The sequence below is a fragment of the Abramis brama genome (assembly GCF_963993115.1).
Source record: "Abramis brama genome assembly, chromosome: 1".
NCBI classification, from domain to species: Eukaryota; Metazoa; Chordata; class Actinopteri; order Cypriniformes; family Leuciscidae; genus Abramis; species Abramis brama.
Genome location: NC_139963.1, coordinates 15,607,959 through 15,627,262, shown reverse-complemented (window position 1 = coordinate 15,627,262; position 19,304 = coordinate 15,607,959). Strand labels below are relative to the sequence as shown.

Sequence of the window (19,304 nt, the reverse complement as noted above, 5' to 3'; positions counted from 1 at the left end):
TGACCAATCAGAGCAGAGTAGACCAATCACAACAGACTGGACCATCTGACCAATCAGAGCAGAGTAGACCAATCACAACAGACTGGGTCATCTGACCAATCAGAGCAGAGTAGACCAATCACAACAGACTGGTGATAAAAAAGGTGATGCTGCAATGTATATTATGAGAAATTATAGTGTTTTTTTTTTCTTTGATGTAAACCTATTGTAAGAAAAAATGAGCAATCTTTAAAATAGCATAATAGGGGCACTTTAAGATTTGTCTTCAGATATTATCTTTTGGCATCCCAAGCACATTTATTCAAACTCCATCTACTTTAAACACTTTACTGTTTTTGATATTCTCTCATGATACAAATGTGCCCCTTATATTATATTAAATACGCTGTCAACTTTAATCAAGGACTATATGGTAAAAAAAAAAAAAGAGGCTAAATGTCAAATCCATGTTTTAAAGCGTCATGCAGCTTTTCACCTCCATTCCAGTGCATCTAATAAATAATGAATGACAGCACCTATACCAGTTCAGTGAGATATAATGCACATTTAATGATAATCCCATGTAATTAACTGAAGCTACGGTGAACAGTATCAACTGCATGTTATCAACAGATGTGGCCTGAACACTTGACATCTCAGTCATGCATGGGGCCAGGAAGAAACCGCAAGAATGAATGGGATTATCGCTCTGTAACTCGAGCAGGGCTTCCCAGCAAGATTTGATGAGAACGTCTAATCAAGGCAGCAAAAGAGTGAAGTAAATAAGTAATGCTGGCCAAATTTCTTTTGTCCTGCCGTGGCAATTAACTGGTCTGGTGGGATGAAGGCCGTAGATCCACGGGCTGGTTCCAGCGTCTTGTGTCTGTGTCTGTGTCTCTTGCTGGTCAATAATTGATGCACCTCGCTTCATTGTCACCAAAAACTCATACCAAGGAAGAAGTGTCAGGGTCGTCTTACTTATTAAAGGTCTCTGAATCTTTAATGGGCACCTCATCCTCCGTGATAACACAGCGTTACCGGCTAGTTCATAGCTCTAGGGTGTTTGTTTCGGCTAGATGGTGTATGAAGTATGAAAAACAATAATTACAGATTCGGATGAAGGGGATTACCCGCTGCAGGCCGTGCTATTATTCAGATCTGATTCAATTTGGGCTCGCCCGAGTCCTGAAAAAGCATGAGCGTCATAAAAGTTTTAAGTGTTGTGGAAGATAACGGTTGGGTGGATTGTCATGCATTATGCAGCGTGGGCTTCTGGCCAGCGAGTCAGCTGCTATTGTTTAATCTCTGCGTAGGGTTACAAACTGACACTTATGCATTATGAGAAATCTCAGCCAAAGGTTGAGAATGACATCAGCTCTGATACGGGTCAGTCCTTTCATGCGGGTCGTTTTACGTGTCCCAGACGGCAGCGTAGTGTCGGCCTGGATCCGGCCCACATCTGGTACATGTGGATTCAACGTGTACCAGATGTGGGCCGGACCTGGGCCGACGCTATGTTTCTGTCCGGGGTGTCTTAATTCATCTTTTTTAAAGGAACACTCCACCATTTTTTGAAATAGGGCTTATTCACCTTCTTTTCTACGTTTAGATAGGTGGGCAAATGCATTTTTGTCTCAGTGCATGCATTGTTTTAGTTTGACAGGGTCGGTGCTAGCTTAGCTTAGCATAATGAATGGAATCCTTTGTTGCCAGCTAGCATGTCCTGAGTAAAAGTGATATATATATATATAAAAAAAAACCCCACCTAATTATTTCTTGTGGCCTGCGTATTCACAACAAGTACAAATAGCGATGCAGATTAACACTAGGCGATTTCCTAGGCAGATATTGACTTATATATTAAGGACTATATTAGGGGGAAGCACAGGCGAAGCACTGCTACTTGGGCGTGATATCTCTGCGCCCAAGTAGCAGTGCTTCGCCTGTGCTTCCCCCTAATATAGTCCCAAGTCAATATCTGCTAAGGAAATCGCCTAGTGTTAATCTGCATCGCTATTTGTACTTGTTGTGAATACGCAGGCCACAAGAAGTAATTAGGTGGGTTTTATTATTTTTATATCACTTTTACTCAGGACATGCTAGCTGGCAACAAAGGATTCCATTCATTATGCTAAGCTAAGCAAAAAATGCATTTGCCCACCTATCTAAATGTAGGAAAGAAGGTGAATAAGCCCTATTTCAAAAAACGGTGGAGTGTTCCTTTAAATATGGAAATCACATACAATTTATTTTATCATTAAGCAGACACGGGGATGGCCTAATAATTGTTCTACTTTGGTTTGATGTTTCCAACATGAAAAATGACTGGAAAAACTGACCATTTCATGTTGAACAAAGCACGTTTTGTTTTGATTTAATATCATTTCAGATTTGAGTTCCATATTCCATCCTGTTAATCTTTTGTAAAATCCCTTTGAGTAAGAAAAGGCAGTTCCTTAATGACATCACCCACTAGGAAGTGACATCATTTTAGTGGGAAAACAACAGCATAATCATTAGTAGGTCCATATACACAAACAGAAATGGACTGATAATAAACCTAACATTATATTATTTAAAATTGCACTTAAGCATTATATTGAGGCCTTAAAAGATGCAAGAAATAAAAAAGCAAAACGGATTTATAGAATTTTTTAATCCTTTTCTTTTTGGAATTTTTTGTAAGTTATCCCCTGTTTAATTTTTTTATTTGTATTTTATTGTTTCCTTTTATGCTATTGTGAATGTAGTAGATAATAGTTAAATACATTGTAATCCTTTGTATGTGTATGTTGTTATTGTAATGTCATGCAATAATAATAATTTTAAAAAAATCATTAGTAGCTATTGGTTATTAAAGGGGTGGTTGATTATGATTTCACTTTTCTAACTTTAATGTTGCTGTTTGAGCATAAACAACATATGCAAAGTTACAATGCTCAAAGTTCAAAGCAAAGGGAGATATGTGCTTTTAAACAAACGGCTGGTATAGGGACTACTGTACATGACAATCCTCCAGGGTTAGTGACACTACTAAGCCTAAAATTAACATAAACCCCACCCCTGGAACACGATTTATAGATTATCAAGACAGAATATGCTAATCAATGACTAGAAGATAACTACACATAAGCTACATACATTCATCAACTAACCATTCAGAAACGTCCTGTTGCATTCTACATGTTGTCACTTCTTCTTGAGTCTCTCCATTTTTGTCTGAATCCGGTTTGAACATAAGATTTTTGAAATGTTCAGTGCATGTCTGTGTGAGGTAAAAGGACATGAGCTGTTGAAGCTCATTTGCATTTAAAGGGACAGACACAAAACGGTGCGTTTTTGCTCACCCTCAAAACATGCTAACATGCTGTATAAAAATATCTGTGGGGTATTTTGAGCTAAAACTTCACACACACTCTGGGGACATCAAAGACTTATTTTACATCTTGTGAAAAGGGCATTATACCACCCCTTTAACACTTAAGTGCACTTAAAGAGAGCACACTTATGCAAACTTAAAAAGTGCACTTTGTAATAATGTCAAATTGAAAGGTTTACTTTAAAGTACATTTTAAATCATGTTTTAATAATCTTTTGTCGTGCGTTAAATAAGTGCACTTGTTTTGATGTGCTGACTAACATACTAAAGCCCATGTAAAACATAATTATAATTTTAACTGTAGTGTTATTATTCAATATTAAACTTAATATATTATAAATGTACTAAATTGAAGTTTCATCATTACAAATGTGTAATTAGAAATATATTTAAATACATTCAAGTTTCAATAGAAATTACATTAAAGTATACTTTAGTTGATCATAAATGCTTATTCGTTCAGCAGTAACTTGAACCATATTTCAAAGACAATAAAAGTAATTATGAAATTACATAATTAGTCCCAGTTCAACTAATTCCATTAAATAAAAATTTAAACTACAATACATTTTCATTTAATTGCAATAAATAACGCCTGAAAACATTACATTCAGTTCGCAGCTTCCTGTTCTTTTTCTTGCCATAATGAAGTTATAACATAAAGTGTACCTGAGCTTTTATAGAAATACTAGAAAATAGAGATAATTCCTCAAAATACAACTCAGGTTATGAGCTTAAAAGTGTATTAGGAATGACTCAAACAGCTCAAAAGTTCCTTGTGTCAAAGAAAAGACATCCAACCACTTCAAAATGATATCTCCATGTCACAGTGTTAGATACACCGCAAATCATCAGTCATTTCTCTTGTTTGGATTCACCCACCTTTGCAAAAGCAAATACATGCGAAGTGAGTTATTGTCTGAGGAGCTGTGAGGGTTTTTAATAACATGTCAAGCACTGGAGTCATGAGGTTTTGTGTTTGTGATTTATGGTTTATTTATTGTGGAAAAAAGTACACTTAAAAATACTTATTCTGGAAATCCATATTAATAACTTCCATATTAATAACTTATTATCCATAATAATGACCAAAGCTGTTTTTTTTCTGTACAAACTACTAAATTGATTCAGATATGCCGAGAAGTTTTTTTTTTTTTTTTGTTGTCTGAACTTCCTCTTGCTTGCCTCATATGTCATGACCTGTCGGTTGTGGCTGTTCCCGATCACCCATTCAGGTCCTTAAGGCATTCAAATTTTGAGGAATGCCTCATTTGGCAATAAAATACTATTCAAATGTCTGGGAACACTTCATTTGATAATGGAAAAACCTTGTGTTGGCAATTTAGTCATCCAAATGCACGCAGCACAGATGACATGTTGAAGATTCAGTGATTGGATCTGGTTAGATTCAGCAACTGTGAGTAAATTGTCCGTTCAGTATCAGACAATATTAAACAGTATATGTCAGCCCCACTCTTTCTGTTTTGAAGTCCATCAAAGCGCATCCATCCATCATAAAAGTGCTCCACGCGTCTCCGGGGGGTTAACAAAGGCCTTTTGATTTGAAGAAAAATATTCATATTTAAAACTTTATTGACTAAAATAACTAGCTAATAAAGCTATCCATAACTAATAAAGAGTAACTCGTGACGCATGTGTGACGTACGACGTAGGAGTAGCGTAAGCTTTGACGCCTCTCGTGGTTCAAACACACAGGGCTGGGCAACAAACTCAAGCTCCTCCCACATTTCTCTTTAAAAATTCTCGTTTTAGACTTCTAATTCGTTACTGGTGTTTTGTTTTGCTCTATCCTCTGCGCTTCCATGCTTGTCAATGTGTCATGCGTCAGGTCAAGTGTTGCTCTTTCACCGTAAATCAATGCGTACGGCCGTCTGACATAAGCTAGTTATTTTAGTCGATAAAGTTTAAAATATGGATATTTTTCTTACACAAACGCATCACTTCGCTTCAGAAGGCCTTTATTAACCCGCCAGAGCTGTGTGGAGCACTTTATGATGGATAGATGCACTTTTATCATGGATAGATGCACTTTTATGATGGATAGATGCACTTTTATCATGATAGATGCATTTTTATGATGGATAGATGCACTTTTATGATGGATAGATGCACTTTCATCATGGATAGATGCACTTTTATCATGATAGATGCACTTTTATGATGGATAGATGCACTTTCATCATGGATAGATGCACTTTTATCATGGATAGATGCACTTTTATCATGATAGATGCACTTTTATCATGATAGATGCACTTTTATGGACTTCAGAACATAAACGGCCATTCACTGCCATTATAAAGCTTAGAAGACAAGACATACATTTTTTAATATAACTCTGATTGTATTCGTCTGAAAGAAGAATGCCATATACACCTAGGATGACTTGAGGGTGAGTAAATCATGGGCTAATTTTCATTTTTGGGTGAATTATCCCTTTAAACTACCAGACTGCATTATCCTGACACATGTGATCAGTCCCCGCTCCAGGAGTTCTGTTTATCCGCTAGCCGGTGGATTTCAGGCCCTGTCAAGCCCCGACACGAAACGCTGGCATTCTCGCATCCATTTCCTCTCTCCGCTCCAGTTTCTGCTTGATTACAGGACTCACTGTTGGGTTTCAGCTGTGGCTCAGTTTCGACTGTTGGCCACCAGATCTTCTCATTACCTGAGAAGGTTCTACACAACATATACCCGTCACATCTCCAGGACTTCACCGGACAGTGAATTATTAAAGCGTAACAAGCTGTCGGGACACCAAACTCAATTGTGCGTTTTAATTAAATGTCTCTCTCTCGCTCTGTCTGCCTCCTTTCTGCTGACAGTGAGACGGTGGTGTTTGAGATGCTCCCTTGAACACACAGGGAACAGGGGACCGCTTTTATCTGCTTACTCAGCGTGTGGAGGTTTCAGACAATGGTTTTGTGATTTTCATATTTAAAGGGATAGTTCACGCAAATTTGAAAATTCTGCCATTAATTGCTCACCCTAATGTCATTCGGAATGACTCATTCCAAACCCGTAAAACTTTCGTTCATATTCTGAACACAAATATAGATTTTTTTTTTTTTTTTTATGAAATCTGAGCCAGTTCTGTACTCTCCATTGAAAGCTACACAACTTCCACTTTGACACTTTAAAAAGTTCATAGAGATCGTAAAACTAATGCATATGAACTGAGCGGTATAGTCCAAATTTTCTAAAGAGACACGATCGCTTTATATGATGAACAGATTTAATTTAGGCTTTTATTCACATGTAAACATTCATCAACGGACATAAACAGAAGCTCAACCGAACCTGCTTGAAGCGCGAGAACAAACCTCTTGCAGAAGTTTAAACGTGCTGCTTAACACCAGAATGAACCTCATTGGTTCTTGATGAAGCTTCCGTTTCCCACAACTGATGTGTGAGTTGATGAATTTTTGTATGTGAATAAAAGCCTAAATTCAATCTGTTCATCATATAAAGTGATTGAGTCTCTTCAAAAAAAAAAAAAAAAAAAATTGGACTAAACCACTCAATTCGTTTGGATTAGTTTTACGATCTCTTTATGAACTTTTTGAAGAGACAAAGTGTTAGTTGCGTAGACTGTCAATGGAGGCATTAATTAATAATTTATTAGTTGTCTATCTTTACTGTTTTACTCATAAGGCTGGATAGGGACACAGGTATTGTGTATATATAGTGTAAATACTTTGAATGTACCAAATGTGCAGGTTTACTATATCCTCCTGAGGTTAACCTCAACAACTCACAAACACATAAACACGGTTCCTCACGCACATCACACACAGCGGGGCAGATCAGCAGACTCATCGGTAAATGAGCAAACGCAGGGCTTGGGTGGCAGAACAGATCACAGGTGTGCTGACAGGACACAGTCCCTGAGCGGATGAACACACACACACACGCACACGCACACACACACACACACACACACACACTCTGCACAATAACATACACAGCAGGCTGCATGCTAAGACTCCGGGAACCATAGTCACACACATGACTGAACACATCCCAGTCTGTCTGTTTATGACTGTGAAACTCAAGCTGTGATAAACATAGGATAGAGATTGGGGTTCTCACACCTTTTGACCAATAAATGTCCACAACTTTTACAGTTGCTTGTATTTACTGGATAAAGATTTTCAAACATCTCTGAAAACTTACAAACAAAACAAAAATATAGGATATGTTAACTGTCTTTCTTTTCAATTAAATGGCTTATATAGCCTAATATAAGGTATGCTCCTTGTTTTCACTTATTTGTAATTGATAAATAAAAACACATTATCTATAAGGTGTCTAAACTACGAAGAGTTGAAGTGTGCTATACATTAATGTCAATATGCTCTCCAGTCTCATATATGTTGTAGCCTGCCGCCCTCTGCTGGACACTAACCAGACCGTTGATGGACCCCAGTGACTTCTGTAATATGGGGGGAAATAGACTATGGAAGTCAATGGAGCCCATCAACAGTTTGGTTACCGACATTCTTCAAAATATCTTCTTTTGTGTTCAGCAGAATAAAGAAATTCATACAGGTTTGGAACGACATGAGGGTTAGAGTTAATGATGACAGAACTTTCTTTTTTGGGATGCCAAATATAAAAAAATACAATATAATGTAATGTAATGTAATGTGTATATATATATATATATATATATATATATGATCATATAAAGTTATATAATATAATGTAATGTGATATAATATAATTTAACATTATATAATATAAAATAATATAATGTAATATAAAATTATATATTATCATATAAAGTTATATAATATAATGTAATGTGATATAATATAATTTAACATTATATAATATAATATAATGCAATGTAATATAAAGTTACATAATATAATATAATATAAAATAATGTAATATAATGTAATGTAATCTAATATAATATAACATTATATAATATAATGTAATATAATATAATGTACTGTGCAAAAGTCTTAGGCATGTTAATACCCCCCCCCCCCCCCCCCAAAATGGTTTTAAGTCAGTTATTTATATCTTTTGCTGTAGTGTGTCAGTAGGAAATATCAGTTTACATTTCCAAACGTTCTTTTTGCCATTAATTGTAATAATCCAGTGAGGTTTTTGTATGCACAAGGAATCTGACAACAGCCGGTATGATCTGATCTCACCATCACCGAGTCTGTCTGGGATTACATGAAGAAACAGAAAAAACTGAGACAGACTAAATCCAGAAGAACTGCGGGAACGTCTCCAAGATGCTTGAAGAAACCTTCCTGCAAAGCTACAGTACTGTGAAAAGTACTGTGTTAAAATGCTGTAAAGTGAGAATGCTTTCAAAAATAAAATCACAAATTGAATTTATTTATGATTTAACTTCTATTAACTAATTCAAATCAATATATGGTATAACAACCCTTTGCGTTTAAAAGGCTTTTGTCCAGGTACACTTGCGCATAGTTTTTCAGAGAGCTTTGCAGGAAAGTTTCTTCAAGCATCTCGGAGACATCCTCTCTGACAGGTGCACTCGGACAGAAACAAAAGATAAATGCTGACATCTGCTGCTTATTGTCGTTATTGCAGACATCTGAACATTCACACAGAGTCTGTACTTGCTTTCAAGAAAACCAACAACACAAAAATCCACTGAAAAACGGTAGAAACTGACTGCAAAAACTCGCAAGTTTACTTTTACTTTACAAGTTTTTGCACTCAGTTTTTTTTTAAGTTAATGCGATTTATTGAGTTTTTTACTTTTTATGCACGTGACATTTTTGTGCACTTTCCTCTTTTTATGTTCATATTTATAATTATTTATAAATATGCATGTGTTAATAAAGTATAAATGTACACACACACACAAATATTTTAACTTTTATGTTTGTATTTTTGAAACATCTTACGAGGGGTGGCAACACCAAAGCAAACGCCCATGCATAGTTTTATTGTGGATTTGTGGCCTGATATATATTCATATTCATATGTTCATGAATGTGTATTGGGTGCTGTCCAGCCAAAACAAACTTTGTTGCATTATTTTATTATAATTATATTTATATATTTATAATATTATCACTGCTGCTTTGAAACAATCTGTATCGTAAAAAGCACTATATAAATAAAGGTGACTTGACTTGATTTGATGAATATGTGAATAAAACAGCTGCATTATCACATAGTAATCTGTCTGAAAAGAGTTAAAGTCCCTCTGTAGTCAATCATTTTATCCCTTAAAACTCACCTTTGAATTTGAATTCACCAAATTGACACATTTAAATGTTTTTTTCTTTTGAAAAAAACTGATTCATGCCTTACAACAGCTTGAATGTAACTCTAAACCCTTGCCTCATTTAGTATATACGGTTCTATGAATATGCAAATGAGCCCCGCCTCCACTCACTCACACCAGCTCAGAGATCCACTGGTTGACGATCACACGTTGATCTGATTGGTTACAAGGTAGTTTGTGACGTCAGAAACACCAGCGATTTCAAACCATGTTTTTGAGACTGTCTTTGGTTCACTGCAGTTTTAAGGAGAAAATACTCAGCAATGGTGTCGACTTATGAACTTGCACATGGTTTGTCTTAAAGCATATTAAAAACACCACATAGATAAACAACATTAAAAGCTTGATTTTCACCACAGGGGGACCTTAAAAATAAATAACAAAATGTCAGTATCCAGAACACCAAGTCAAGACACTCTGTGTACTGTACATCAAAAACATCAAAAGATTATAAATGTCTCTGAGCTTGTGTCATTACTTCATAGAAAAGACACGTTGTTTTAGTAGTATTATATTCTGGCTACTTGGATTATATAAATCTTAAGAGCAACAAAATCTTGTGAATTTGTTAACATTAGAACGAAATAGCCTAACATTGTTGCATCTTGTTTACTCACATTTTGATGTTTCCAAAAATCATGTGAAAATGTAAGAGACTCTAAAACACTAAAGTTCAAAGAGTCTCTGTAACATCTCACTGTTACTGATTTATCAGCTCAAAGCATTATGGGTAAAATCTCTCTAGAGTCTATTCTCAAACATAAACACAGTTTCACTGATGATTTATAACCAACCCTAAACCCAGGATAGAGCGTCTGAGTGAATGTGGTCTGGACTGTGTGGATGAGGCTCATTGTGTCAGAGACGCTGTAGAAGGACAGAGTTCCTGCACTGTGATCCACATACACTCCTATTCTTCTGCTGATGGACTTTACAGGGAGAACAGTCTCTATGTTATTGTGTCTGAATGTGTAACTGGAGGAAGAGCAGAACAAACTCCAGGACTGATCATTATATCCAAACACACACTCATTACCCGATCCCTTCCTGTTGATGCTCTTATATGACACTGATATAAACACACATCCACCACTCCACTCAATCTCCCAGTAACAGCGTCCACACACACTCTCTCTACACAACACCTGAGGCCACTGATCAAATCTGTCTGGATGATCAGGATACGACTGTTGTGTGTTAGTGTCAGTAATCACTCTGTTCCTCTCAGACAGACTGAGGTCTTTATGCACTGTGTTCAGATCCAGAGTCAGCTGATGGGAATCTGATGGAGAGAAAACACATCAGAATCAGGAATTATGAATCTGTCTGATCTTTTAATGTATCTGAACAATGTATCATCAGTGTCTCAGTGCAGCTGATCAGATATCCTGTGCAAATCATCATTTACATGATCAATTATAAAACTCTTCTATCATGTTTATTTCTCCTTCTACAGGAAGAACATGAACACATTCAGTGAGTTTTTCTGCTTGTTTCTCAGTGACTTACATTGTAGGAAGTCGTTCCTGGTCTTGGGATTCATGTTGGTGAATGTGACTGTGGAAATAAACAGACATGAACAGTGTGAAGAGAAATGACAAGATAAAATACATCCATTTCTAAGACGTTTCTAATCTGATATTAGATGATGCAGGACTCATTTCTGAGAACAGAAGAATCTCCAGATGCCTCATATATAAAACACACGTATCGGATTCAATCCTAAATTTCAATGGATTTCAATTTCAATATATACATAAGTATTTATTACTTCTAAACCATCAAGGGATGTTTGTGGCTGTTCTGTAGAGTTGATGCACTTGAATTAAAGATGAACTGTGATTTATAAAGTGGGATGCGTTTAGGACAATTATTTGTGCGCATGTTTTATAAATCATAGGAACATTTCAGAAACTGTTGTACGTTCACATTTCGGATCATTCTCCACACGTCTGTATAAACGAGGCGCAGGACTTTACCTCTATCTGAGATCTTCTTGAGCTCCTCTTTGCAGAAATCCTCCAGTTTGTCTCTCAGCTGACGGACAGATTCTCTCACGCCATCAAAAGAGGAGAGAGAACTGAAGGAAACGTCGGGTTCGTCTGTAGATTCAGGAGGTGCTGAGAGAGACTGGAAACTCTACAGAAAACAGAAATCAAAACTCATCATCTCCACACTTCAGCCAATAACCTGCACTATATCAGATCTGAGCGGCTCTTGTTGACTTCACTTCTCTTCAGTGACTCGCTTCAATCCAGCACTTTCACACAATCAGCACATTCTTCTCATATTCATCATTTAATGCTACAAACTCTAGTGTTTCACACTTACACTCCTTGTGAAAAAGAAAGTACCGTACTTGTAACTGAAATAATATACTTTAAAAATATATAAGTACAGATTGGCTGTAATGTTTTCAGAAACTTAATTGCATGTTATTTGCAGTTAAATGAATGTGGAATAGTTTAATGTTTTTATTAAATGCAAATAGCTGAGCTTTAGAGTGTTTTTTTGCCCTGCTTAAGTTAGTCTCATTCTGCTCTCATGAAATGTTTCTCTGTGAGTCTCTTGCTCAAGTCCACTATGATCCAGTTCTTCTAGATCTCTGTTACCTGCAGGAACTGGATGTGATGGTGTGTGTGTGAAAGCTGCTCCAGCTCAGCGTCTCTCCTCCTCAGATCATTGATCTCCTGCTCCAGTCGCTCCAGTCGTCCTTCAGCTCGACTCACTGCAGTCTTTTCCTGATCTCTGATCCGCTGTGTGACCTCAGAGCGGCTTCTCTCAATGGAGCGGATGATCTCAGTGAAGATCCTCTCACTGTCCTCCACTGCTGTGTGTGCAGAGCGCTGTTACACACACATCACAATCACACAGTGGCTTCAGCACGACTGACAGAGTCCAAACTGAGACGTCTCACACTTCTCTTCTTCTCCAGACTCACCTTATGAGACTTCACAGCCTCTCTCAGCTGATGAAGATCTTTCTGTCTCTGCTGGATTCTCTGACGGATCTTCATCTGCGTCTCCTTCAGCTGTTTCTGGAGGACAAACCAATAACAGGGAATGACACATAAAACTACTGTCACACAATAAGGGTTAAAGATCTAGCATGGCAAGTTTATACTGAAGGTTCAAACCACAGATCAGTGAAGTTTGATGTTATTGACGTCATCATCTTTGCGTACATGAGTTGATCAAAGATTTGATTTGATTTAATTTGTGAATCAAAATTGGTCCTTTAAAAAAATAAATTCTTTTAAAAGTAGCATTCCTTTAAAAAAGTATACGTGAATAATATACTTTAAAAGAATATACTTAAGTGTGAACTGAATGTAATATTTAGACACGTAGTTGCATGTTAATTGCCATTACATGAAAATTTATTTTAGTTTAAATTTATATTTAAAGTTATTAGCTGAACTTATTAGTGATTTCTAAGTACTTCTTCAAATGTTATTTCATAATTCTATTCTTTTTAAAATATAGTTAAAGTGTACTGTCATCTGTACAGACAAGCATTTATGATAAACTAAAATATACTGTAATAATAAGTTGTACATTAAAAATAAATTAACACTAAATATATAGAATAACTATAATTATAACTATGTAATTATAATCAAGTATTTTACATGTGCTTTAGTATGTCAACACATCAAAATTAGTGCACTTCTTTAATGGTGGACTTCGGCCTTGTGTGTGCGTGTGTCTAAAATGTAACCCTGACCATTTTACTTGCCTTTTGTTAAATAATCACTCGTTATTAAAATTTTGATATTTCGATAATACCTCAAGTGTATGGAACATATGCTTAATTTGTTAAAATTTCTATGTCACTGTCCATCTTTATTATGTGGGTTTAGGGGGCATGTAGATCTAGGCTATGTAGGCTACGGATTTTTTTCTGTTTTAAGCGGAAAAATTATTATTTTCAAATATATTATGCATTTATTGTGTGTATAGAAACTATTTTTATGATTACTGTAGACTAATATATGTAGCAGGGCATTCAGTTACTTTTGAAAGGACAAAAATAAGGTGTCCTTGTATTTCATTAGACTTTAACTTTGCCAGCTATAAAATAAATCGAGCATTTCCTCACGTTTTACCACTGATTTTTTGTGACAGTCGATATGCATGGACCACTGGCGATGACAGTTCCCCTCTCTCCCCTCTCTCCTCTCTCCTGCCGTGCCATACCACACCCACTCCCCTCCCTTCTTCTCACAGCCAGACATTTTTCAAAAAGATTGTGAGCTAGACTTGAGCTGAAAGAGGGGGGTTTCATGACCCTTTAAGTGCACTTAAATGGCCTTTCATTTCAGTAATATTATATTATCTGCAAGTACAGTTTTATCTTTTAAATATACTTTTACTACAAGTGCACGTCAATACAATTAATCACACTTCGTTTTTAAACCACTAGTGGTTAAGATTACTTCTATGTTTTTTTTTCTCCTTTTTGGAGCTTGAAACTTTTGAACCTCTTTGACTTTCGATGTATAGAGTAAAATAGACATTCTTCAAAATATCATCTTTACAATCTACAGAAGAAAGTGAGTCAAACCGGTTTGGGACAACATGAGTAAATGAGTGAGTAAATGAAGACACTTTCATTTCTGTGTGATCAATCCCTCTCAGTTCATACCTGTGTCTCTGTCCTCTGTGCTGCAGTTGATACAGTGTTGTGGTTTTTGTTCATACTCTTTACACCGCACACAAATGCATTCTTGATCAGTGACACAGAACATTTCTAGCTCTTTATCATGTTTACGGCAGATCATGTCCTGCAGTCGTCCAGTGGCATCAATCACTTTGTGTGGTTTAGAGTGATATTCCTCATGACGGTCTAAATGAGTTTGACAGTAAGATTCCTGACACACCAGACAGGACTTGACGGCTTTGTATTTTCTTCCAGTACAGACGTCACACTGCACGTCTCCAGATCCAGCGTAACAGTCAGCAGGAAGTTTAGTCTTCTTCAGTTTCTCCACCAGTTCAGCCAGAATGGTGTTTTTAGCTAAAGCAGGTCTTGGACTGAAGGTCTGTCTGCACTGAGGGCAGCTGTAGACTCTCTTCTCATCCTCCTGATCCCAGCAGCCTGTAATACAGATCTTACAGTAACTGTGTCCACAGTGGATAGTCACTGGTTCCTTCAGGAGATCCAGACACACTGGACACGTGAACTCATCCTGAGAAAATCTGGCTTCTGCCATTTTACTGCATGAATACAGAGAGACACAAACACACAACAGCTCAACAACACTTCAGTTTCTGTTTCTCTGAACTGAGGAGCAGTGTTGCCAGATTGGGACGGTGATTTCCAGCCCAAAAGCTCACCAAAACCCGCCCACTACAAGAAAAAACCGCCCAAAATTTTACTGCCGCCAAAATAATATGATATAAATTCATTACCATGTCATTCAAGGTTGATAAGCACAATTTTTATCTCCTTAAAACAAAATAACAATGATAAAATAAAATAAAAAATAAAATTCCAGGAAAACAGATCAAAACAGGGCAATAATAAAGGAGAATTAGCCAATATGACTAAAATGTCCAGATGGACACTGTCAAAACGGCAATCAAGAAATGAACCGATTACTTTAACCCTCGGAAGTACACATTGCAGAACATAACGCAGAATTTAGCAGTCAAACTCATTCATCGTTGATTCAAACCTTTTTCAGCAGCTGTCAGGGTCGAGTATAGTGCAATCTGGACGGTGTAAAAGTTGCCAATGTCTCTGGTAAAGTTAGGTTAGTGTGCACATGGCCATGGACATATTTCACGTCCCATATTTCATTTCATTTCAAGTCATTCAACTGTGCTCTCCTCAGAGTTATATTCACCATCTATCTCCCACCAGGTGTACGTTTTTAGAGTTGCTCACTATCTTACTCTTTACTGTGTAGATAAAACTTACTGTTTAGTAGGCTATAGCTAGCTAGCCTATCACTTTGGCATTAGCGATCACTTGAATATACAGCCAGTGTTGCCAACTATTTTCAATGGAAAGTAGCTGACACCTCCCCTAAAAGTAGCTAAATGTCGCTAGATGATGTCAAACGACAATTAGCATATTCATGACGTCATCGCAGCGTACTTGCGTTCTGCCTGCCTAATGTTTTTTCTCATTAAAATCATGCTCACATACTGTATTTTAATATAACATAATATAATATAATATAATATAATATTATATAATATAGACTATATAGCCGAATGTCCAATAAAGCTGTTCTCATTTACTATATTTTTTTGTCAGACAATAGAACGAGTAGCTATTGAATGACTATTTTTTATATGTGTAAAATTATCTGAATTGAGAGTTCGGGAACTGGGTGAACTAAAGCACTGTGATAGTGAGTATTATAAGTAATAAGCACAAGAAAAGAAAGGAAAATAAAATGGTCAAACTAAATTCTTTAAATATATATTTTTTAAAAGTCCGTCCGTGGAAACTGCTCATTCACGTCTGTAGCTGCCGTGCTGCTGCCCTCAGCCATTCACAGAACAGGGTAGACGCAGAGAGAGGTCTGTGACCGCAAGGAGAAAGCAAATCTCGCGCTCGCAGACTCATGCTGGCAACATTTGGAGGTTACCGAGGTTTGTTCAAAAAGTAGCTAGATTAGTCGCTAGTCGCTTTTTTGAAAAATTGTCGCTAAAGGGGTCTGAAAAGTCGCTAAAAATAGCGACAAAGGCGCTAAGTTGGCAACACTGTATACAGCTACAACTTATCGCGCTCAATCGCATCTGCCTGCTGATCACTGATTGGCTAAAAGTGCGTGCTCGTCGGTGATGTCAACACTAACATCAAGCCAGTAATGACGCCAGCTGACTCTGCATGGGCGCGCGTGTGTGTACAGTAATGTCATGATGACTGATTTTATGGACTACATGCACACTTTTGTTTAGTTTTTTAATCAATTAGACTTTAAAATGTAGATGTTTGAAAACCGCCGAACTGACCCCAAACCAGCCCAAATTTTGTCCACCCGCCCAAACCCTTTTTTACCCGCACAATCAAATTCAAAACCGCCCAATTGGGCGGGAACCCGCCCAATCTGGCAACACTGCTGAGGAGTTGAAATAGTTTCCTGGTTCTGTGTTTGAGTGACGTGTGTAAAATAGGCGTGTCTGTAAAGCAGCTTCCTCGTTCACACACACACTTTACTGCTGTGTTTACTGTATGTGTCCTTCAAGTGGAATCGGAAATATCATAATTACAAGTCCCGAGCTCATGAATGACAGAGTAATGTTTACTTGATGAATAACATCAAGTCAAACTAGTATTGAGGAGCAGGTCAGAAGCTAGAAGCAAGTCATTTGTAATTATAACAAGCGAGTTTCGTTTTATTTTAATTTCATTTGATGATTGATGTTTCTAGTGTGCAACAGAAATGGCAGCTTCTTTCGGTCGGGCAACATGGTGGTGGCACGGACATGGAGAAGGTTTACAGGTTCAACCACAGGCGGAAATCGCGGGGGGGTCGGGGGGGGGTCAGGACCCCCCCATCTGAGGGTTGTCCCCCCCTAAAATATCATTAAAATATGTGTATTGAAAATATTTATACTTTAAATAGTTGTGTAAGAAGTAAAACAATACAAATGCAAACGGAACAACAACAAAAAACGTTTTAAACATTTTGATTCCCCCCTCCCTTGCCTCACAGTGCATTGGTCCACTGCAGCGCCCCTTTTACCTCACCACCGACACCTATGCTGCGTCCCAATGCGCCTACTTATACTACGCCCTAAAAGTATGTAGGGGAGAGTGGGGTGAGTTGTGCCAGTTTTTACTCAAAGTGACTTTAAAGTGAGGCCATGGCAGTAATGCCTTCAACTTAAGGATGTACATATATTTCAGGATGTGGTGCATCCCTGAGAACAATAACTTTGGATCTGAAATAAATTGTTTCAGAAATATAGCTCTTGGAAAAAAAGTGGTCTCATGGCACAACTTGCCCCTGGTGCGGGGGAAGTTGTGCTTTTGGTGGAATACAATGGGGGTAAATTGTGCCAGTGATTTCTGAAGTAAAACAGAACATTTTAATGTTATGAACCATAATGCTATATGAAAGCAAGATAAATTCAATACAAAATTACTCATTTAAGGTTTATTTAGATATTGTCACCCTGGAATTCCATAGCATGCGTTTTTCCTACTATGGTCAATTGCATAGGGATTTTGTATTGAACATAACTCTGGATCACAGTGTCATAGAGACAAGGGGCGGGCTCATTTTACTCAGACGACCAATAAGTCTCTCAGGATCATTGTGAAGCTATCAAGCTACGCCCTAGCAACCATTTAGAGCACCATAGCAACACAATATATGATATTTGTGAATCATTTCAGGCAAAAAGGCTTTGGCAATAGATGCCTGTTGACATAGCGCTGTCTGTCAATTATGTAACATATAAGAATAAAGTGACTAGGCTCATTTCTAAACATCCTATTGTGACATAGGCCACTTAAAAACGGAATAAAACTTCTCTTTAATAACATAGTGCAAACTCAAAACTGAAATCAGTGTTAGCTAAATTAAACAAATAACAAGCAGGCCCAAGTAAAACAATGATGAGGCATGCCCATCTCCTCACTTCTCAAGATTATCCCCTGTGAGTATGTAGGTCTAGGTGGTCTGGATCTGGCACAACTTAACCCAGGCCCTTTGGCACAAATCACCCCAGACCCACAAGTTTGAAAAACTAGCATGATCCAGCAGTTAAGAGCTAACATCATGCTAACTGTATAGACTCATTGTGTAGCCTACTAAAGCACTAAAACATGTGTGAAATGTTTTCAAACTTGTCTATAATTGTTCAGACACTACAATCAAAAAACCTTAATCATAGAAATTTTACTTTGAAAGGGAAAAAACAGTTTTTTGCACTAAAATATGCTTAACTCTCATGCCATGTGTCTCTCTTCTTTAGAGGATGAGTAAAAGTGATTGCTTTTCAAAATGATGTGGTCACATGACCAATTTCTTCTATGGTTTTCCAGAAACAAGGGTGGAACTACTTCCCCCCCTGGCACAAATCACCCCACTCTCCCCTACTCTTTTTGTGAAGAAAAAGTACATACTTTTGAGTGTGTAGCAAAAGAGTAGGCAAGCTTTGGGACATATACTACTAACGGACAGATCTGTCGCGTGCGTCACCGCAAACTGCCCTGTCAATCATCTTGTCTCAGTTAAAATCCTCCATTCAATCTAATTTAATTTCTTACCGTTTCGGAGAGAAATGTATTTGCACGTTGATCTGCCAGTCGTGGGTCTTTCATGCGGAGACTCATGTGTTTGCAATTTGAATATAATGATGCATTTAAAAGTTGGCTAAACTCTTTACAAAAGTTCACAATGCATCTGCAGATGCAATATAATGTAGACAACATTGAATAAATACATTTTCGTCAAGTTAGATAGCCTACTGATAATTAATCACTCAAACCCCTTATCTAAACCTCTCTACATAACCGCCAGACTCGCGCGTCCTCCATATGTCTGTAGTTTAACACTTTTCACTCGCGTTTGTAGTTCTAACCGAATCCTCGTCCAACGCGCGATGGGTTGTGGCGGGCAATATTAGCCGTTAGAGTGTGCATCGATCTGCACTTCGGATTCTGACCGGA

At 37.3% G+C, this 19,304-nt stretch overlaps 1 protein-coding gene and 1 pseudogene across 2 annotated transcripts; both read right to left on the bottom strand.

The window, feature by feature from the left end:
- Nucleotides 1–9,301: 9,301 nt before the first annotated feature.
- Nucleotides 9,302–13,902, bottom strand: LOC311080971 (tripartite motif-containing protein 16-like protein; the record flags this gene model as incomplete). Its single annotated transcript, XM_084111287.1, has 6 exons — nt 9,302–10,947; nt 11,175–11,222; nt 11,645–11,804; nt 12,278–12,511; nt 12,607–12,702; nt 13,774–13,902. 6 exons carry the CDS (start codon nt 13,900–13,902, stop codon nt 10,382–10,384), a joined length of 1,233 nt encoding a protein of 410 aa, XP_083967413.1. The 3' UTR covers nt 9,302–10,381.
- A 404-nt stretch (nt 13,903–14,306) lies between these two features.
- On the bottom strand, nt 14,307–14,955 carry LOC311080964 (E3 ubiquitin/ISG15 ligase TRIM25-like; annotated as a pseudogene). Its single transcript has one exon. The product of its transcript is annotated as an E3 ubiquitin/ISG15 ligase TRIM25-like (transcript).
- Nucleotides 14,956–19,304: the final 4,349 nt, after the last annotated feature.